General features: G+C 31.2%; 1 protein-coding gene across 11 annotated transcripts in view; it reads right to left on the bottom strand.

The window, feature by feature from the left end:
- LOC145280100 (calcium homeostasis endoplasmic reticulum protein-like) overlaps positions 1–24,935 on the bottom strand; it is a 401,340-nt gene that overhangs the window by 251,872 nt on the left and 124,533 nt on the right. For 6 of the 11 annotated variants that reach the window (XM_080131828.1, XM_080131829.1, XM_080131830.1 and 3 more), the window contains one exon: positions 5,168–5,245. The exons of the other annotated variants lie outside the window; for them this stretch is intronic. In XM_080131828.1, coding sequence (XP_079987954.1) covers positions 5,168–5,245 — 78 coding nt within the window. The remainder of the gene's footprint in view (positions 1–5,167; positions 5,246–24,935) is intronic. 11 annotated transcript variants of the gene reach the window in all.

Raw genomic sequence — 24,935 nt, 5'->3', positions numbered from 1 at the left:
TACACATGATCTCTCCTGTAAATTCTTGATATCTTTCTAAAAATAATTCTAACTAGAAAGATATCAAAGATACCAACAACAGAATCATCATATTCACACAAAATGAATGAATAATCATTTACAGAACATTATAAGCCCCCGCCCCTCCTTCAAAGACATTTCATGAAAAGAAACAAGGATCCCTGTGTACTCCTGTTCCAGTTTTCTTTTTATTTATTTATTCCCTATAATTCTTAATTTTCAAATTACCGTATATACTTGTGTATAACTCGATATTGTGTGTAAGTAGATGTGCATTTTAAAACAAAAAATTGTGTCATTTTTGGTTTTACCTGTGTATGAGTCGACTGTAAATTTTAGACAAATTAAATGGTTCGTTTCATGATTCTTTCTTGCACAGATAATTTCCTTTTTGGTGTTTTTTCTTTTTTTTTTTTTTTGTTTGATTGTTTTTTGGCATCATTGAGCGATAATACGTGCATTTATGCAAGTGTGGTCTATTCAATTTTCATATATAGAACCAACCCGCTGTACACTTACATGCAACGAACGCAAATGTTGCAAATCAGACATTCTGATCAATGACATGCTGTAGATTCCAGGCGCAGTTACTGTTTTTAGACATAATTTATGTCACGTACCATAATAATGGAAATGCATACATTGCACGAGCCGTAATATACTGTAATAATGTGAATGCATGCGTTAAGTGTCATTAAATAGTTATCATTAAATTGTTAAAACTTGTTAAACTTGGGGAGAACGAGATATCGTAAACACTAGATTTCCTAACCTACTAAAAAAAAACAAAAAAAAAAAAACGTTATATTATCACCAAATACATCATATCAAACTTAGGCCTATAGCCACATCTGGAGAGTGAACATTGCGAGAACAAGTCCAATTACTATTAAGCTTCCTATTAAAAAAATATGTATCTATTTACATGCTGGCAAACACACTGCAATGGGGTTCGGAAGGAGTTAGATTAATTACGAGGATTACCGGTACATACCAAGTGCACAAACAAAATGGCGTTTTTTCTATATTATGATCGAACGCAGAGTTGCTCTTTAACAACATTTCCAAAAACATTACCTATGTATAAGTTGACCCCAAAAAAATTAATCTTAAAATTGTCTCCCAGAAATTCGACTTATACACAAGTATATACGGTATGTATAAAATAAAGCGAGTTGTTATTGATGGATATCCAGCACAAACACAGATTACACAATATTATTGAAGAAAACCTTAATATTAAACTAATATCAACATTGGATTCCTTGTAAAATGTTACTTGTGAAAAATTATTTTATTGATATACGGATTTTTATTTCAATTATTTTATTGATATTTGGATTTTAATTAATAAATTATATTTTCAATTAAAAAATAAAAACCTATTACAAAGAAAAAGACTATATAATAATTTTATATGTGAATTAATAATGATTAACTAATAAGATTAATATTTTGAGGGACAACTGTACTTTAAAGTCACCACTAAACTATGTATTTTAAGAGCTAATTCTTTTCTAAGATACTAGTCATACAGGTAACAATTTCACTCAAATACAAATAGGTGCCTCTACTAATGAATGTGCAATGGTTCAATTCAGGCAATTATAATAATCTTCCCAAGTGACACCTTAAAGGAACTGGATTTCCCACACTAAATACCCGAATTTTGTGTCACATTGTCTTTTTATAGGAAAGAAGAATAAAAACGAATAATCAATTTCTTTTTTTAAATAAAATTTCAAAGCATTTATCAGCTATTTGTGTTCACTCTCAGGTAATTGAGAATTCAAAATGATCGTCTGCTTGATTCTGATAAGAAAATGTGACAAATGTTCAAACCTAACCCCCATCCAACCCTTAAAGAAAATTCTTCAAAGATTAAAAGGTAATAGAAAATCAATTTTTCTTTAAAATAATGTTAGTTCATTAAAAGTTTTTAAAAATTACAAATTGAAAATTTACAGTTGTTATTTAGTTTTAAAAAATATAACAAGTAAAATCATTTTCTGATCACAATTGGACAGACGATCATTTTTAATTTTTCATTACTTGAGAGTGAGCAAAAATGTCCGACTTTGTGTGATTATAAAAATACTTTGAACATTTTGAGCATTTCTAAAAACTAAAATCTACATTTTTATTTGTATCAACACAAGATTTTATCCATTTTTGATTAGATATGTACTAGGAAATAATGTGTGCTTTACCAACACCTGCGTAAGTGCAATTTTATCAAAATGATAAAAAATGGAAGAACATGCATGAATAAATTAAAATTGCATTTAGATTCATTAGAGAATCTCTGGTATGTGAATATAATTTCTGAAGATTTTCTCAGAAAAAAAAATCATTTAGTTACATGAAAAACATCATAATCACTATTTTTTATTGTTAAAGCTTGCAATAAATATGAAAAAGATAGAAAACTAATGATACTTAAAATGTTATTTCTAAACATGTTATAGAAATTAAGTGCACTTTATTTAAAAACTGCTTACAGAAGGAAGTTTTTTTTTTAACAGCAAAAGAACAAATAAAATAAAATACAGACAAAAAATTCAAATAGATAGCAGAAAAGGGTGTTGAAAAAAGATTATATTGTAGCAAAAAAAAAACATCTGTATTAAATAAATATCAAGTAGACTGACTAAATAAAAAAAAGGTAAATTTTTAAACATTTTTTGAGAAATTATCTAGTTATGAACATGAACTGACACAGCCGTTTTTTTTAATAATTTTGTAACGATTGCAAAAACGTTTAGAATTTAATTTGAGTGGGACCCCAAATAATTGAGTATATGCTGATTACAGTGTCTTAATAGAGTGTAGTGTTAAACTGCAAAGTCCCAGACTAAGTATCTTTTTATCATTGTCATGTAAAACATGTTTAACTGTCCCAAATTACTTAAATTAAACAGAATTAATTTTTTTTTTATTTTTTTTTTTTTTTTTTTATTATTTATTGATAAATTCAAACAAAAAAAATTGTTGGGGTTGCTTTTTTTTCTAATACATGGAATCCCAGATCACATGACAATGGGGTGGTCAATCATTGGTTGATTCAACTGTTATCACCAATATAAAAGGCATGATTTAGAAAGTCCACCCCAGCTTTTCCAAGTTTCGGTTTAATCACCAAAGTGACAACATTGTCAACTGCTTAAGATTATGTCCAGACCTATTCTGTAACATGTGGTCAGTCCCCTCTCTTCCAAACCAGTTCTGTAAACATTATTATATTCGCATATTAGGAATCTTTGCCACATGCGCATATTTTTGTGTATTGCTCTTGAGTGCAAAATAAATCTTGTTATATTTTTATAAGTAAGGTGTTCAGTTCTTTTTGTTTATCACTTTTGAACATGTATACAGTTACTTCACTATAGTTCAATTAATAAACTATAACTTTGGAGGATTATAAAAATAAAAAGGTGTTTTTTTAAAAGACAGTATTTTGAACATCATGAAATCATTGCCCTCTCATTATATAAGAGCTAAATTTAAAATGTCTGTAAAACAAAATAAGTATAGGAAAAAAGAAAGTAAACAAAAAGGCTTCTTTTTCAAATCTGATTTTCACTGTAACTTGTCACTTTCTATCAAAGTGTTTCTAACCATGAAGGACAAATGAAAAGAATGAAATTTTACTGTTCAGAAGTTAATTTAAAAATCAAAATTTGCTTATTTAAAAAAAAAAATTTTTTTTAATGAAATCATTTCTTAAAGACTATAACGAACCCATAGCAATATTGAGCTACATCCTTTTAGATTTTTATGCTTCAGGGATCCAGGATAATACTTAAGAGCATTTCTCTCTCTCTCTCTCTCTCTCTCTCTCTCTCTCTCTCTCTCTCTCTCTCTCTCTCTCTCTCTCCCTATATATATATATATATATATATATATATATATATATATATCATACGATACAATAACCCAGTTAGCCATTGATATCTTAGGTTTCATATATAAAAAGATTTTTTTGCTGCGTAATGAGCAGAAATTCCACATGTATCGAGTTCTCTCAAGCTATTCACAATTTTTCCCATTGCCTATGAAACCTAAGGTATCAATGGCTAACAGTATTATTGTATACCATGATATAGAAATAAACATATGCTACTCACAACATAGTTGTGTACTTGGGTTTTATTTTTCCTTCAGCTCAGTATTATATATTTTTATACAGACATGCGCAACGTTCGCTATACTGGCATGACAACGTTTTGATCTGTTGTTATTAATAACAATTTTTTTTTCAATATAAACACCTAAATGAAAAGACAGAATTTTTTCCTGAAGAGATCTTAATTATAAACAACTAAAGATTGAAACATTGTTATGTTAGTGTAGTGAGCCTTGTACATGTCTGAATAAATAAATAAATATATATATATATATATATATATATATATATATATATATATATATATATATATATATATATATATATAGCTTTATTTACTTTGGAGCACTATTATATAAACCCAGTGGAAATTCTCTGGATTTTTATTCTACAAATACATTCTTAACCTTAACCAAAATATACACATGCATACACACAGGGGATGTTCCAAAAGTAATGCCTCCTATTTTTTATTACATCCAAATGGGTCAGAGGGGATTGCAAATTGTATTGTTATAATGACTGAACTTATGCATTCATGACCTGAAAGTTTCATTTCTCTGTTGCAGATATTGACGGTGTGAGACTCTAAGAAAGCAAGCCCCTATCATGGACGTGTGTCAGAAGCAGAGATGTGTTATTGACTTCCTGGCAAAAGTGCATTGAGAATGCTGGTGACCATGCAGAAAAATAAATTCTGGAGCACAAAATTAATGGTATTACTTCTGTCTTCGTAGCTCTCCAACTTTTTGAGTTAAAAAAGAATAGGGCACTTTACTTTTGGAACGACCGTCATATGCGTTGCTGAGCATAAATCTTAAATAAAATCATCCTAATCTGAACATATAATTGTCCTTGAAACATGATATAGACATACATGAATTGAGGGAATGGGGGGCAACAGAGTAACCTTATTAATATCCTCACTAAAATATGATTTGGATGCACGATTCCAAAATGAGGAAAGAAGACATTATACTTTTAAATAGCATGAAATAGATGAGACAAAACACACGTTACCATTGACGAGACAGCCATTGGCTTGATAATGGAAATTTGGACCAGCGTCAGGAAGAATGTGAGTACTTTGTAGGAGTCCTTCAACAAAAATAAAGGGACAAAATTAGGTGACGTCAAAAACAGAAGTTGAAAAACGTATTCCAAATAAACCAGGGTGCTTCTTCCACAAAGGAATGAAAAACAAAAGTTAAAAAAAAAAAAAAAAAAATTAAATAAAATAAAACAAAAAGAATAATGGCAAATCATATTTAAAAAACAACAAAATAAATCAAAGAAAAAAAAAATCATCATGAAACTATAAAAGCTTTATACATAAGTTTAATAACACACACACAAATATTAATAGCTACAGACTGGTTATCATGAACTTACCAATGGTTTAATACTGAACAAGAATATTTTTTTAAAAGTTATCAATGTTCGGCCAGCAGACACAAGGTTACAAACATGGCTGCTCACCAAACATTGCCGACTTCTGAAATATTCTTGTTCATCATGAAACCATTAGTATGTTCTTAATATCCTGCCTGTAGCTATTTTTATAAATAACATACATGTTGAATTCTTATGCCCGTTTACAAAAAAAACAAAAAAAACTGGATGCATGTATATATTTCATATAATCGCAAAATTTCGTTGAAAAACATTTGTATTTAAAAAAAAGTCTTTCTTCATTTCAGTACCACCACTCCTCACCAGATTTTCTAATCACGGGACATATAGAGAAAATCAACAACATTGTGAGTCACAAATTTATGTATCTTATTGATTTTGATTTAATCGTAGGGCGATTCTACATCATTTAATTTATAATAAAGGGCAATGTGTGCGTGTGTAGCAGGCATGTGATACAAAAATTAGCAAATAAAAAAAAAAAAGTTTAAAAATAAAATTTCAGATAAATCCATTTCAAGTCTTTAGGGGAAGTGAGAAAGCAAACAGCAAGTCAGACCCCCCCCCCATATTCAGTCTATTTCAACAAGGAAAAGTTTTCTTTATTTTTTCTGCTTAGATATATATATCTTTATATATATATATTTCTGCTTATATATATATATATCTTTATATATATATATATATATATATATATATATATATATATATATATATTTTCTTTTTTTTATCTTTCCAGTCTTTCTTATTTATATTTTTTAATTTCAGAGATTTAGACATTTTATATAATTATGAATATTCGTGTGCGCACTAGCAAAGGATATTTGTTTTGTTTTATTTATTTTATTTTTTGGACAAAGAGTGTACACTATATATATATATATATATATATATATATATATATATATATATATATATATATATATATATAATTATATTTTTTACTATAATAATTATTAAATACCTACAGACACTAGTGTTTCATCCTTTCGGAGAATCTTCAGTGCAGGGTGTCACGATTAATATCAGTCGAACGAGTCGAACCCCGCATCACGAGACATCTCTGGCTCGGTTTAGTGAAGACCTAATCCATTCGGCTACCATTAGCCGCGTGAAATAATGTCGAATTTAAACATTTTTAATTTTAAATGTTCATTTACGTCAGTCAGAGAGTGATCTAATCGTTATACGATGATCTATGCATAAGAGCTAAGTTGACCGACTTTTAATTCAACTGAAAGTGCTCAACGATAAGAAACGAATTTCTTAAAGGGGCTGTCATAATTATTTTTTTACTATAATATATATATATATATATATATATATATATATATATATATATATATATATATATATATAAAAATGACAAAAAGTCTATATTCCAAATTCCAAGATATTGTCCATCTTACCGTTTATTTCTTTCAGCATGTTAAAATGTTCAATTCTTGACAGCACCCGTTTCTTAGCACAGAACCATTCATATAACTATTATGTCAATTTTTTAATCTTTCCCGTCCTGACTCATCAGAAGTTAGTAACTTTAAAAGAAAATAAAAGGAATATGGGCATGATTACATAAATCATAGCTATTTGTGTAGTACGAGTGTACAAGAATTCTGGTGAAAGGACTGATCCTCTTAATTATTGCTCTATCAGTCTCCTCCCCTCTTCGCTAAAATCTTTGAGACCTTAATCAATCAAGCACTAATCCACCACATTGCAAAAGCAAAACTTCTCATTGACAAGCAGTATGGATTTAGGCAATGTCATTCTGCTGCAGATATTTTAACTCAATCCTGAACGTATATACCATGCACTGGATAAGGCAGACGAAGCCAGGATTGTGGCCTGTTATATATCCAAAGCCTTGATGGACGTATATCCAAGCAGCATAACATTAATGTAGGAGTGCTTCAGTGGTCAATCCTTGGACCACTATTATTCCTGATATTCATAAACGATCTCCCTGATAATATTGTGTCTGAGATGGGTATATTTGTTGAATGTGCACAAGGGAAGAACGGATGTACATAAATCTAAGACAATGACAGAATCATTAGAAAATGACCCCCAGATCGTAGTAGAATGTGACTAAATGGATGGTAAGATTTAATGCTATTAAGACTAAGCTGCTTTCCTTTAACAATTACAAGATGCCTCTCCAATCACCGATATCTATGACAAATAACATCCTACCTGAGAATTCTTCCTTCAAACTCCTCAGCCTAACATTCACAGGCAATATAAACTGAAACAAATATATTGGGGGCATTGCAAAGGCTGCTGCAAAGAAGGTGGGTTCCCTCTATTGAGCTAGAAGACTACTCACACCTGAGAGCATCCTGTACCTCTACAAAGTCATCATTACCCATGTGTTGAGTATTGTTGCCACATCTGGGCTGGTGCATCTACCACTAACCTCTTCCTCTTGGATAGGGTTCAAAAAAGAGTCTTCAATCTAATAGGTCCGACTTTGTCAACTAAGCTCCAACTTCTGTCCCATCACCACAATGTTGCATCTCTGTGCCTATTTTACAAATATTTTAATGGAATGTGCTCTGATGAACTTGTTGCACTTCTGCCCCCTTGACATACATATCCCCGACAAATCTGCTTAGCAACAAAATCTCACCCCTTCACTGTTGAGGGCCCTAAATGCCAGAAAACATTCAACTCAATAGTTTCTTCTCCCGAACAGCGAGACTTTGGAATTCCCTTCCTCCTACCTGCTTCCCTGACTATACTGATATACAGAAGTTTAAATGCAACATAAACATTAACAACATTTTAATTTTTCTTCCTGAAAACACACACATAGATCACATTAAAGACAAATTAGTTGAACCTTCCATAAATTTCACCTATGAAACAGAAAACAATCACTCATTACCTTTTCTAGACATACTTATTATAAAATCCAATAATAAACTATTTTTCAAAGTTCACTGCAAAACTACACACAAAAATGATTACATAAATTTCTACTCAACCTATAATAACAAAATAAAAACAGGTATGATAATTGGTTTCTTCCTACGTGCATTCAGAATTTGCAGTCCAGAATATCTGGACGAAGAATTCAAATGCATCACAAATACTTTGGAAACCTTGCAATATCCCACATATTTTATACTAAATGCTAAGAAGAAAGACACACAAATATTTTCTAGGATAAATAAGCAAAAATCATATACACCAGACTCTTCTCTCATAAACAGACATCTTCTTTTACCTACACATACCAATAATACAATAATTTGCAACACACTAAACTAGGAATTCCAATCATACAAACCACATCACAAACTATAAAACAAACATTAAAAACAACAAAACATCTTCAAAACAAACTAGTTTCCAATGCAGGCATATTCACTGTTCCTTGCCAAAATTGCCATCATATATACGTTAGTGAAACCCAACGCAGATTAGAGAAAAGGCTTAATGAACATAATAAAGATATAAGAAATAGCAAATTCTCTGAATGCATTATTCTCTCATTCATTGCAGCATAATCATATTTTTGACTTCAAACAAGCAAAAATAGTTCAATTTATTTCAAATAAACCGCGACAGAGATTTCTTGAATTAGCGCTTTTCGCAAATTCAAGCACAATCAATGTGGAGGTTTCTATAATGTATCACCATTAATAAGAAAAAAAATATAAATGTAAGCTTAGACACAGGTTAACTCTCTCACACTGTAGGAAACACCTACATATAATAATTAATACATATAATCAGTCAATAAATTACATAACAAAAATACACTCATTTCATTTCAATTACACATCCATATTTGAATTATAACGTACATATTTGTTCCAAAAAGAATATGAATTGCATCATGTATATATTAATATGATAGCGTGTGTGTTATTTTCTGTGTCACGCTTACATCCGAGTCGTTTAATTGTTATGCACTTCCATTTCTTTTAATAAATACTTTTACCAAAAATTCTTCATCAGTTTTGGTTTCGGTTTCAATTATGATGGCGCTCAAGTCATTTAATTTTATTATAAATAATTTTACCAAGAATTCCTCATAAGTTTTGGTTTCGGTTATAGCTGAAGGAACTAATATATATATATATATATATATATATATATATATATATATATATATATATATATATATATATATATATATATATATATTCATAAGTTTGGGATTCGGTTTCGATTCAATCAGATGCATCTAAGTCATATAGATATATTTTTTATTTTTGAAATTGCAATTTTATAATATATAAAAAACGATAGAACATTAACTCTATAATAATATATATGAAATCTGCAAGAATTAAAATATCATATTTAAGCATATTTTACGACCTGGCTACGCCGAACATCCCTGCTAGCTTGGATAAATACTTTTGCAGTTTGAACAAAATAGCTACAATAATATCAGAGCGTCTTCATTTATGCTGAACATCTACAGAAAGCCAACACCAATATATTACATATGAATCAGTCCTCTGTGGAATTTCCACAGGTCCAACAAGTATTTCTTAAATATATTAAGGGCTATATGACGTCATATATAAAAAAATCTTACTCTCTTTTACAACGCTATGCACCCTCACTTTTTTTTTTTTTTGAAATTTCCAACGACTTTTTTCCGTTTCTGAAATGGAACAGGTCATACATTTCATTGCATCAAAAATCTTTTTTCAAATATCTGTACTGATGCTTTGTTTTCTTAATTTCGCTCGTCCAGAGGAAATTGAAATAAAGACGGAACGTTGATGAATACATAACATGTACACAGACAGACAGACATTTTCACTTTTATAGATGTATGCAGCATGGAGAAAGAACAAATGAGTTGCTTCCAGAAAAAAAAAAAAAACCGGCGAACTCCCTTTGATATATTATTTAGAAGAAAATATAAATTTAACAAAATGTCATATGAACTGAATAAAAAAAAAACAAATTCAAATAAAAATATTTTTTCCCATCATTATCTCCACACACTGTCACATATTCCCACCAATCCTTTTTTCTATTTTTTTTTAATGTTTCATCAGTTTGTTCAAGCTGAGGATGGGATATCTTACCAAACATTCGAGATATTTCAACCGAGAGATCTTTTTAAGATTTTAACCATTCTCTTTTAAGTGCAATTGTTTGAATCTCTTTTGCACTTGGTTCACCGAGTATTTACTCGGTAGTTTTGAAATTCTTTTTCATGAATACAGTTACTCCTATAATTAGTGGAATGATAGAGATCTTCCTAAGATTCCAATTTCTTTTCATGTTATACATTTCGTTATTTTTAACTCTCAGCTCTGTTTAATCCAGCATCATTGGCGACACTAACTTCTACAAAGGTTGCTTCTTTCTCCTTCTTGTCCCATATCACTATGTCAGGTGTTATGGCTCCGTTAGCTGTAGGAATTGCATAGTCATAGTAGATGGTGTATGACTTATTTCCAACTGTTCTTTCTGGTAAACATGTTCTCAGGGCTTATCACTGCATTCGATATTCCACTTTTTACAGATCGTCCAGTGGAGACATTTGCACATTCCATTATGTTGCGTCGCTTAGTAGCTGCCCCCAGCAGAACCTTACAGTTGGATGCATCCACACATGACCATAATCAAGAATCAAAATGGATAATAAAACTCAACAAGACACGGCTGAACTTCAATATGGAGATTTTTTAATTCAGATTAATATGTTACTTTTAAAAAAAAAAAAAAAATTTTTTACATACTACTGAAGATTTCATGTTGCCAAGATCACTGGGAAAATAGTTGGATCATTCTACCACTCCAGTAGGTGCATCACTGTCAATGCAATTCTCTGCCTGTATAAGAGCCAAGCACATCCTAAAATTAAGTATTGTTGCCACACCTGCCTTGAAAGAATTCAAAAACCAGCTTTGAAACCTGATGATGTCCTTTTCTCTTCCCTGCAACCTCTTTCCCACAGAACAGATGTTGCAAGCCTGTCTTTGCTCTATCGTTATTTTCATGGCAAGTGTTCGATCGAACCCTTATCTATGGTTCTCCCCTTATTAAACTTTTACAAAAGAAAAACACTCGACTGGTTACAACCACTATCAACAATTTCCCCCACTCTATTTGTGCGTAAATCTAAACGCAGATTCCACAAATAAAGATTCTTACTTAGAGCTTCCTTTCCCACTGTTCTGCTAGTCTGCTTCCCAGCCAATTACAATATGGTAGCCTTCAAGTCCAATGTAAACAAGTTCTTATTGAGCCGTCCCCTTAAATAATTCAAATTCTACGCCATCTACATGATTAACGATTACTACACTATCACCTTACATTCATTAACTCTTATCCTCGAGCGGCCTTCAGGCCTGATAAACGGTAACTCCTTTGTAAAAACAAAATTCTTACATTTAACAGGAAGAACATAGATGAATATAGATTGAATTAAAAAGAAATCCCTATATAATCCAAACACATCACTTTACAAAAAGCCTTTAAACATGTGAAAACACAAGAAAGTCATCAACGGACTGCTAATGTATGCATTGTTTTATAGATAACGAATGAAACGATATGAAAAAAAAAGTCACGAAAAAAAAAAAACTGATAAACGTATTTAATCTGAAATTATTTATAAAGTTGAAGATGTGTTTTAATGAGGAAAACATTTTTGGATAAAGGTTAGGGAATTGTTTGAAATATTAAAACTATAACAACATCTATATCTTACATAAGTTTCCGTTTTTCTATAAACTTTTTTTTTATCGGATGTAAAGAAATTCGTAATTTATAACACATAAAAAAAAACTGCACAAACAACCGTTCAGACATGAATTCTGAAAAGAATGAGAACAGCAGGCTGTACACATTAAGGTTTCAACATTTTTTCACATATAGTTTTATAAGAACAATAATAATAAATTTGGCTTATCTTAACACTTTATTGCAGTTTCATGGTTCATCCATTTTTTCAGAAATATTTTAATATATTCTTAATCTAATTTTCATAGGAAACTTTTAAAGAACAGATAAACCATGAAATTGTCTAAATAAACTAAATTTATACTTGTATTAAAAAAAAAAACTGAAAATAAAACACAAAATTAAATAATTCGAAAATACAATTTATTTTTCAAGGAAATACACAACACAAAAACTCTTAAAAAGGTTAAATATATAGTTCAATCAATGGAAGGGGGTTACAAAAACAAAATTTATAAAATCAAATGATAGAAAACATTTAGTCAACAAACTAAATTGAACAATTGAAATGAATGCTGAAAACAAGAAATTTGATCATTGATACTCAATAAACACTACGATTTCTTTACTGAGAAAATGTAATTAATCACTAAAATCATTTTTTTTGTTTTAATCTTTAAAAATCTTGTTCAATCTTAATGTTGTCCATAATTCAGTCAGATATTATTTTAACATTTACAGTTACATTTTTGAGATTTTCCAGTAACTTGTTTTAATCCGACAGTATCTTTGTTGCATTTGGGCTCAGGTATGATTCTTCTTCGTCCTAGGAAGTCCACTCTCCCAGGCTTTACGTTCTCTCTTTACTTTCTCTGGAGAAAGAATTAGTTTATTGTTAGTTGCTGATGCAGCAACCATACTACAGAATGCTAACGGAACTGCTTAGGCATTTTTTAAGCCACAACACACTTCACCTAGTGTGCTGGTTTTTCAAATCCCTTTGTGTCTAACCTTCTGTAAAGGATATATATATACATATAATGAAATACATATGAAATATGTTTGAAAGCCAAATTACAACACAATATTGTGAAAATAAACAAGTATTTACTTGTTTAAAATTAATATTTCGGAGTTAAACTCCTTCGTCAGAATTTTATATATTTTTATCTTTTTTTTTTCTTCGTCATGATGTTAAATTGAAGAAAAAAAGAAAAACAATTAGTAATTAGTAAAGAGGCCGCGTGCTATTATCTGCGGTGTTGTTTTTAAAATGCCGGAAGAATGCATTTGGTAAACACGATTTGAAAGTCAGGGTAGTGTTTTGTGTGATAGAAGCGTTGATTGAATTTTAAAATGTACCTATAAGCTTTTACAAAATTTTCTGTTTTAATTATTGTGTTTTAAAAAACTATAAATATATAAGAATAGACATAACACCTACTATTATAACAGCTAAAATCTAAAAAAATAATCAATGCATCTTTCAGAGAAAATTATAATTTCTATTTGAAAAAGTGGAGACAATATTTAAAAGACCACAAAAACAGGCTGTGTTCATCTGTCGCATTGTTAAAAGATTCAATGAAATTAGTTAAAATTTCATTACTAGTCTTGGTTTTATCATATTAATTAAATGACAATGATAGCACAACAATATTTAGATAAATAGCAAACTTTTTTGCTACATGTTATGGGGTTAAAGAGATGGAAACTAGGTTAGCTATAATTAATCTTGGAATTACTGCCTTTCAGATTCAACAACTAGTAGCTCCACCCTTGCAACACAGAAATGGAACCTTTCCCAAGATCTATAAAATTAGCAGCAAGACCTTCAAGTATTGAAGCAAGATGGAAATTGGCCAAATCGAAAATGGAAACAAATTACACTCCAGCTATTTTGATTCAAACAGTCGAAATGTGTTTTGCCAAATGTTCAAGCTGAATATTTTCAAATAATGAATTACATAAACAAATACACATAAGGTAGAAAGGGTAAAATGTACGAATTGCCAGCATTACAACCAAGCATCACCCAGGATCCTAATTTCCATAAATTACAGAAAAAAATTAATAAACAATCTACTTAATATTGGGTTTTAAAATGTCTAAATTAATTTTGGGACAAAATCAGAATTAAAATAATTATGCCTAAAGTGAAATTTGAGCACACAACCCATCTATATGTATGCCGCGGTATCTGATTGATCCATCAAGAAAAATACAAAATGGTGTCGCTATTAATTACATAAAACCAGGTCGTCTAGTTTTTCTTTTTCTTTTCTCTTTCTTTAGATCCGGATGTCAAAGGCAACAAAAGAAAGAGAAGTGTAAAGAACAAATGAAGACTTTATCTTTTTTCCTTTTTTTTTTTATTTATCAGTGAATAGCAAAAACAAAAAAAACTTATTAAACTGGGTAGCAGTATAAGGCCTTTTCACTGGGAGGGTTAAAAACTCCTCTGCTTTCCTTTATTTATGACAAATAAACAATAAACTAATCCCTAACTCTGCATCAAACGAATACTATAATACTTAGTTTGCTGTACATTATCATAAAGGTTCATACAAAATTTCAGCCAGATCGGTCCAGTAGTTTCTAAGAAAAAAGTGAGAGTAAATGTGATTTTATGGTGAATAATCCTTGACTATGCATCAAACAAAAACTATAAGTTCTTCACTGCATCTTATCATAGCAATGGTATATAAAAAAAAATTTCAGCCAGATCAGTCCAGTACTTTCCAACAAAAAAAAAATGGAATGGATAGACAAAGAGAAATACAGATGACAGAAAATAATAAAACCAGAAGATTTATGGATCACCATTCAATGACCTGGATTTTTTCCCGCCTTTTTACATCCTTATTTTGCCAAGTTGTGGTAACATGTTTTCCCATTCTTTTTCTGTTCAGAACATAGACACCTCTGCTATCAACAACAAATCTATCACTGGGCTTGCAAAGGATCACAAAATAAACAAATGTCGTTGACGTTTGTTCTCATTAGTCATCCTATTTTTTAATATCATGGTATTATTAAATTGGTGGACGCAGCTGCCAGGGTCAGAAGTGTTAGTAAGAGAGGGATTGTTTGAATACACCAGAAGATCTGGTTTACCATGTAATAATTGAGAGAGAGAGAGAGAGAGAGAGAGAGAGAGAGAGAGAGAGAGAGAGAGTGTGTGTGTGTGTGTGTGTGTGTGTGTGTGTGTGCGCGCACGCGCATAAGTTTCAGCATATGAGGGAATATATATTTCCACAGTCAGACAACGTCGCAGCTCAACATTGTCTTGCTGTAGAAATAATTTATATATATATATATATATATATATATATATATACATATATATATGTGTGTGTGTGTGTGTGTGGAAATTCTGAATTAAATTATGTAGAATTGCAACAAAATGTATTGTTTAACATAGGTATATAAAGAAGTAAAAAAAAAAAACTTAAATTATTTGTCAAACAATTTTGTTGTAATTCTACATAATTTCACTCAGAATTTCTATATCTATTATTGCTCTGCCTCACACATTGAGCTTTCTTTATCTGCATGGGATCATCTTATAAATATTGATATTAATATTTATTTGGACTTTATGTTTACGGTATTATACAATTTGTAATCCTACGGCATTTCAGTATTTCATTTAATATATATATAAATATATGCAGGGCTCACTGTTTGTTTGTTTGTTTGTTTGTAAATAAACAAGCAGCTGAAGCACTGTAAAAGCAGTGGGCGAGTGTCTATTTAAATGGACATTTGAGGAGGTCATTTGTGGGCACCAATCCCATAGACCAGCAGGTAGAACTACCAACTATCAATTCAATGGTTGTAGGTTCAATCCCTGGTTAGGGAAAGGTGCTGGCCTAGCCACACTGATGAGCTGTGATACAGCGAAACAGTACTGTATGTGAATGACTATATATAAGGTGTTCTTTGAGGGGGGCAAACTTTAATTTGACAACTCAACTATTGATTATTTGCAGTTCAGCTTGGTTTGGCAATTCATCATGAAAAGACTGACACTCGAGCAGCATTTGCAAATTGCAAATGATATGATCAATTTACTGAGAGTAACATTTGATGAATAAATCATTTCACAAAATGGGTTTGTCAATGTAACAGAGTGCGTATGAGCACATGGTAAAATATCAGCAGGAGGTGTACGATAGCTGGCTTACTAAGATATTAGCAGCAGTAGCCGAAAAAGTACATATGCAAATTAAAAAGTGTGCACAGACTTGCGCCAGAAGAAAAAGAAAAAAGAGCAAAGAAAAATGAACAACGTGGCTGGAGATAAAAGAAAAACGTATGCAGGTTAAGATGGACGTGTGGCCCTGCAGTGGCGACGAGAGACTTTTAAGCTGGTGTTGAGACAGCAAGGTTTTGTTAATCTCATGGCAGACGAAATGAACAGTTAGGAAAAAACAAGAAGTAGGCATTGTTTGGAAAGTGATGGTAATAAACGCCTTTTGCTAAAACAGAAAGAAAAGCAGAGTTGCATTTATTTTTGCTTGGTTGTTCTTTTTTGACAGTAACAGACAGCTTTGGTATCTGAGAGAGGTTTGAACTGTAACGAAAATAGTTCAAGCGTAACAGCCACGTTACATCAACTGGCCACCTCATTTGTGCAATTTAACTCCATTAAATTATTTCCTTTAGGAATATGTAAAATCCTATGTCTATGCTGATAAACCAGATGCAATAGGCCACTTGGAAGACAAAATTTGATGTATCGTTGCCAAAGTACGACCTAATGTAATGCGTAGAGTTTGCGAAAATTGAATCTCTAGATTACGCCATATATGCACGAGCTGCGGGGCAATATACATACAACTGTATTTAAATTATAGATGCAAAAAATTAATCTTTGGAGGAAACATATTTTATTTCTGAATATTAATTCGGTATGGATTTGAAATGATACAAAAATGGAAGTACATTGGAAAACTACATATTTCTTTAATATTTTTCTGTTATTTATTTTAATTTATTCAATTTTTTTGTTTATTCTGTTTGTTTATTGTATAAAAACATATGTATGTTACACGAAATATCAAATAAAACAAACGTGCATAAAAATATTTTCTTAAATATTAACAGAAACGCGATGCTAATGTTTGTAATATTGCAACATTTGATGATAAAATATTTAAAAGTTTAGTTATTATTGATTTCTTTTCAATCACAAAAGATAATGGATACCTTTTGTCAGGAGTCTATGGTGAAGTAAGAGTTGCATAATCCCCAACCACAGCTCTCCTGAACCGGCATTGTTTAAACCCAGTGGCAAGAATGACTGACAATTATGTCAGGGTAACCAAAGAAAGACTTGTTATTTGGGAGTTTTCATTCTCCTAGATTAGTTGCACAACAAAGGCTTGATTCTTATGTACCTACTATTTAACTTATAGCTGGAGGGAAAATATATGGATTTATAGCTTTCGCAAGGGTATTAGTTAAATGATACAATAGCCATGACAACTTGAACTCAACACACAAAGTTAATGATCTGTACCTAAAATTATTACATGATGCTATTTTCATAACTTCTTTGACAAAACATTTGTCTTTATTATCATCTTGCAAAAGTTTTTATGCAAGGGTATGATTGAAGAACGTTCGAAGGTCCTATTTATAGACATTGGCATTAGGCACTGACCAATCAAATGGAGGCATGTTCTGCTAGAAACCAATCAGAAACTGGAATCACTCCATAAAAAATACTGGATCTGTTAGAATTCTCACACATAATTTTTCATGTCCACACAAGAAAGATCTTTGTCTTTCATCTGCAAACCTTTACAATTCAAGACTTACACAGATTAGTTACCCAATGAAAACTATTTTTCATGTCAGGACTTATACAGATTAGCTACCCATCAAAAACTGTTCTGAAATTAAACCTAGCTTTCAATTCAAAACAATTGTTCTATTTTTTTTATATACAACTTTAATTTCTGTGTTTATCATTGTATTTGCCCATTGCCACAGTATCTTTGTTTCCAACGTAAGAATGATAATCATAAAATTAAACATGGCTTTCAATTTAAAACAAAACATTTGTATATAATAATTCCCGACAATACTTAATATCCATTACAACTCGTATCCTGAAAATTGATTGGACAGCCAGTCTGCGACACTAACTTCCAGAAATAAAGAAATAAATAAAATATAAAACAGACAAAGGAAAGCCTCAATGAACAGTTGTATACATTTCTTTTTGATTTTTCCCCTGAAGAAGAGATACTACTCTCGAAAATTAGGGATATCAACACTTACCTATAATGTACAACACATTATGTTGGTAGATAAAAGTAACCAAATTATTGAAAATTCCCTCTAATATTGTCATTATTCTTTTATATACTAATTTGTGTCCACAGCGTTTCCTACAAACCGTATTGATATAGCCTTCACACACAACTCCTTTCACATTTGTATTTTTGTTTTTACTTTCTAATATCAAGCAGATATGCCCTTTTTTTATTTTGCTGTTTGTTTCACTCGTTGTGAAGAAACTGAAATATGTATTTGCTGAATAAATTAAATTTGGATATTTTTTTCTATATTTTCAAATTTGTTATTGCAATGACATTCACTTGGATCGAATTAAGCCACCTTCTCTTTTCTATCCTACATCTCAAATTATGGCAACCCATGCATGGCAGTGCTGAACAATGTTGCACAAGATGGTTAATCAATAATGATTCCACCGTCGAAGATTGCCCACCTTGAACTTGAAAGTTTAGCCTAATCACCCCTGATGATTATCAACTACATCATCAGCATACAATTCTACCAGCCAGGCAGAGAAAATTACATTGCAAATTAATCCCCATCCAAACAACAAGCTGTCTGAATATTCAAAAGATGCTGCTGCAATGAGACAAATCGCAAAGAATTTTAGTTGAGGTGTTAGCAGAGGATATGGTGAACACACCAACAACACAAGATACAGTAGAGGCTGTCATTGTTAAATACATACAATCCTCACTAACTGACCACCCTTGTTGGCTATATCTCACAGCCACAGACGACGATTGACCAGATGATAGATTAATAGACACATGGTGATTGGTTGATATATTTTCACTTTTAAATACTCATATTCTAAATAATAAAATGTTTTAAGCATTTGAAAGAAATGTGATGATTATGCATGAAGTACTTCATCTACGCAAACTGTTTTTATTATGAAACCCATCTAATCATTATGGACTAATGTTAAAATTAACAGATTAATGACTATTTTTTTTTATTCATTACAGAATCTATATGTAATTTTGGTATACTGTTATATTCATGTTATATCCCATTAAACATTGCAGAATCAAAATGACATCAGTGTAAGGGCACCAGCTAGTATCCAGTTGACAGAAAAACTTCTTTTTTTTTTTATTACATTGAAGTCACCACTATTGTTTGAATGAAACACTATTTATATAAAAGAGTATCCATTCATAAGTTAGCAACCAATCAGCACCCAGAGAATGGTATTGCTCATCTAAGCAAAATAGAGCATCCCAGCCTGCTTATATACCAACTCTCTAGCTTCTGATCTCTATCTATTTAGTTTCAGATCAACTAGTCAGACAGTTGTGCACCAACTACCAAGTTCAATAAACATCATAAAAAAAAAAAAAAATTAAAAATAATAATCATTTCATCCTAGCTGTACCTTTCAGGAATTGCTTGGCTACCCTTATTTCATTTGTGTTACACTTTTTCTATGTATTTTGGATTTTTTTCTTTTTTAGCAAATAATTATTTTTTAAATTGGATTTTAAAAGTTAAATTTCAATTATTACAGTGACGCTTGGTCATTAAATTATTAAACCAAGTTGTTATAAAATCATAACTAATTTTGTTTAGGTAATGTTTTAATCTCTATAAAATTATAGGATATAAATATATTCCGAAGCTGTTTAATCCATGAGGATTTGCTAAGAATTTTAAAGCCAGGAATAGTTTCCTCTTCAGCAGTTTAAATTCTTACAAATTCCTTTAAAATTTCAAGAGGTCACAAAGCAATTAATTTTCATTTAACTCATAACCAATAGATTAAAATGGCTGACTTCTTAAGCAAGAATAATTTTCAGAAGAGGGAGATAGATTTTTTTGTTTCCGTTTTTGTAAAAATCCTGTTTTGGTTATATAAATTATTTAGAGTGAAACTCTAATCTCCTCTCCAAAGGAATTATTGTCATTTAAATATTTATTTTATGTTTTACACCCGTCTTAAAAAAATGAATAAATTTTACTTTGTAACATTTTTATTTAACTAGCAGGCATACCCAGCGTTGCCCAGGTGTGGAGAGGTTTTATGGTAAGGATATTGATCAATAGAGCCCTAAAAAAAATGTTTCAAACAAAAAAAAATTAACCAACCCCCTTTAAAAAATGTAAATAGCAAGTACCCATGCAAGCACAAAAAAAAAAAAAAAATAGTAGGCAGGCTCGAACCTGTAACGCTAAGAGAAAAAAGAAGTGAGGAAAGGGAAGTGAAAAAAAGCAAATGGTTTAGTCACCACGCCCACTGTGACATGATATCACCACCGTTCAAATTTAGCTTAGTCATTGCAAGCCATATGATGACGTTGCAAAAATGTTGACATAATGTGACCCCCTCCTTGTAAAAAAAACGTCCGAGTTAACAGTGAAAGAATTAATGTTTTGGGCAATTTTTTTATATTTGTCGGCTGAGAAACTGAGCTTTCAAACGATACCAATTTTGTGAATGTTGGTCACATGTGTCAAAAGTTTTAGCGAGGCATACAAACATACACAATATTAGAATAACCAAGAATATAGCAAGAGCGTCGCCACTATCACGGGCCTCATACAAACAACACCAGCTTCCTTCCACCTGGATTACTGGAATGAGTTTGTCAAAGATGATAACAAGGCTCTTCCAACACTGAAAGAAGATATCTTGGATGACTCTGAACTCCCCTGGAAATCAGGCCTAAGTAAAAGTTGCCAAAACACAGGACAACCTGCACAAGCGGGGCAATGTACAGGACGCTCTGTGTCCATATGGCACGAATGTGCAGATCATCGCACACATGGACTGTCTTCTGAGCAAAGCGTGCTCTGATGCAGACTAAAACGATGCCTTGGATACTACACGACAATGATCTCGAAATGGAGTGAATTACTATGATAATGACCAAGAATATGTTGTGTGCGTTTGGTAATATCACGTATATGAAATTAAATAAAAGTACATGACCAGATCTCACTTGTTTTTGTGAAATACTTAGGGATTTTTTGAGGAAACTTAGGGTGCTGGGAGAAACCTCCAATTGACAAATATCGATCTATATTTTTTTTCTGACTCTTTAAATAAAGCTATATTTTTACAAAATTTCAAATTGTGCTTATGATCTCTTACACACTGTAAATTGGTATTGCAACTATTTAGGGATATGAGTAATCAATGATTTAAAAAAAATGCAGATGAATTTCCCAATGAGAGAGAGAGAGAAAAGGCAGGTGATGCAGAAAAAAAAAAAACTTTTTTCCTAAACAACTCCAATCAGTTTCAATTAAGAAAGTCAAAATTAAGAGAAAGAAGCCAAGTGCTTATGTTGGGGAAAGGAATAGGAAGTTATTCTTTGATAAAACAGAAGTCATCTAATTCCTCTGCTCCCATCATGAATTGCTTGAAGTCCTAGCCTTCTCAGTAAAATCAACATTTTCGGTTTTCAGAAAGAATTGTTTTGTTTTTTTTTTTAAAGGGGGGGGGGCAGATTTAAACCCACATCTATGAGAGACTCTAGTGATTGAAGTGGAAATCCGCTTTATGTGAATTTAAAAAATGCGTAATTCTGATATAAAATGGAGAACTCACATCCCTACTAACTGCAACATGTATACGATTCAAATTTTATATTTTAGATAATTTTTAAAAAATGAAAAAAAGGGGGAAAAAAGCTGCATAAATGTCTTTAGTTTACAAATGACATCACAGCCTGCAACTTGAAGTCTCAACTAACATTTAAAATTATTCTCTTTTCACTAAAACCATTTATGCCATTGATTATGAAAAATGGTATGAGAAAAATGGAAAAAAAATATTAAACTACATGAAAAGACTTGAATAACGTTGCTTCAAAAGAAAGAAAAACGATCCATTTGTGATACATTGAACTAAATGTAATAAACCTTTAAGATTTTTCCAAAAATGAAAATATATTTTTAAAAATCAGTAAAATTAATGAATGGTTGAAAATATATATATATATATATATATATATATATATATAGCAAAAGTACCCGTCGTTGACTGGGTTCAAAAACAGCCTACAGAAAATGGACTGATTTATTAAAGTATGATAGGTTATGAAAAGGAAGGGTTGTAAAGAGATAGCTTCGAATTTAGGGTTATCAAAACCAAAGCAAAATATGATGAAAGTAAAAATAAAATAGATAAACCCCATAATTTATTATACCAAACCTGTTCACACTGAAACACTTTTCACAATATTCCGTGCATCTATATGAAAAACCTTGTTAAACTTTGTGACATATTTCCATTCTATGGAGGTCAGGCGCGAACGAATACCCCCATAATTTTATTATACCATATTTCTTCAAACTGAAACATATCAAAGTATACTTACGCAGATAGATATGAAAAGTCTTTATTAAAGTTTGTGCTTATTTCCATTCTATGGAGGTCAGGCGTGAACGCAAACCCCACAATTTTATTATACCATCCCTATTTAAGTTAAAACATACTTATCAAAGTATTATTATGTACATCTATATCAAAAACACTTGTAAACGTTTTTTTTTAAATTTTTTAATTTTTTATTTCTATACTTTGTGGACCAGGCGTGTACGCAGACCCCACAATTTTAATGAATCATCATTATGCCAGATTAAACATACCCATTCCTGTGTCTCGATACATCTTCTATCATTATATGTGATCAGTTTTTCTATAATAGTCAACCATATGCCTATTCGTGACCAGACACACACAAAGACGTTCAGCTTTATATTATAGATTACTAACAGCAAAATGTTAGATTTTTGTGTTTATTACGAACAAAACATTTTCTTGATTTTCAAAAGAGTTCACTTAAATGGGACCTCGACTTTTATAAAGACTCATAAGAGAAAAAAAAGTGCATCAAAAAAGGTGTTTAACATAATTTGCAAAAGGAAAATAAGATTATTTTTTTACATTAAAACTCATGAAAACAGAATTGCATAACTTTTGAATAGATGATGCATTACTAATCTATTAAGATGCTGTACTAAAAAAAAAAAAAAAAGTGTGTAACGTTTAATTATGAATTTAACCATGCTTTGAAAAATACAGTTTAAAAAATATAATTTTTTTAAATTAATGCTTAAGATGTGTTTTCTTTTTTTTTGGGGGGGGGGTCCTTAAATCTTTTCATATAACTAATTTTAAATATTTAGGGAAAGAATTAAAGTAAAAGGCTGTTTTGGCATCCAAAATTTTGCTTACCATCAGGAAAACTTCACTAACCTTTCTCATCTAAATAAGATAAAACAATGATTTCTTTGAAATTTACATTTTTTTGATTTGCTTGGTGAGTCACCACTTATCCAGGCGCAGAGACCACTGAAGGATAAGAGTTAAATGGTAGGTAGATAGTGAGATAAGATCAGTCGTGTATGGCTAGATTATCTAAATGGATGACTCAATAGGAATTTATTCATATTAGATTTGAAAATGATCATGTTATAGTCAGCTGGAAAGTAGATATGTGGTATTGTGTTCCACAAATGGGCAGTTCTAGGAAAGAAATTCTGCTCATGGAATTTCTGTTTGATTTTGGGCACAAATAGAGAGTGAGGAAACATTTTGGTTGATGTAACCTCTGACCTTCTTCAGGCGTATCTTGTCGAATTCTGGAATATTTCTGTTGAACTCACGAATCTGCATGGAATTTCAAAAAGAACCTTTCATTTAATCCAATATTCCATAATCATGAGGTTGTTTGCACGGCAACCGAGAAAGCTTACATGCTTGCCTGTCTGTTTGCCTCAAACTCTACATAGGACCCAGCAAACCACTCCCTCCATAATTTTTCTTTGCGGACAGAAGCCATACTAGATGATTTGAAAATCACTCCTTCTCAGGTACATGGTATCATAAAAAACCTAGACCCCTCAAAAGCATGTGGACCTGATCTCATCCCAGCTGCACTATTAAAAAAAAAGTTCTCTCTAAACTTTTCAACAAATGCCTGAACGAATCTTGCTTCCATGCCTGCTAGAAAACTGCTTCTGTGATACCAGTTTACAAGAATTCTAGCAAAAGAACTGACCCATTAAATTATCACTCCCAATAACCTTCTCCCTCTTTTCGCCAAAATATTTGAGTCCATGATTAATCAAGCTCTAGTCCACCACCTTACAGCCGCTAAACTTTTGTGTAACCAACAATATGGATTTAGGTAAGCCCGTTCTACTGCAGATATCCTAACTGTAATCTCTGAACATATATACCATGCACTGGATACAGCAGGGGAAGGTAGAGCAGTAGGCCTAAATATATCTAAGGCTTTTGACTGGGTACTGCACAATGGTCTCAGGAAAATTAGATCAGACGGTATTACTGGATGAATACTTAACATAATTAAATCCTTCTTAAATAAGAGAAGAATCCAGGTTGTTCTTGATGATGCTACATCAAAACAATATGATATAA

This window comes from Euprymna scolopes, chromosome 7, assembly GCF_053919585.1.
Source record: "Euprymna scolopes isolate OS-2025 chromosome 7, ASM5391958v1, whole genome shotgun sequence".
Lineage (NCBI taxonomy): Eukaryota > Metazoa > Mollusca > Cephalopoda > Sepiida > Sepiolidae > Euprymna > Euprymna scolopes.
Note: the sequence above shows the minus strand (reverse complement) of the source record. Positions and strands in the feature narration are given on the sequence as shown.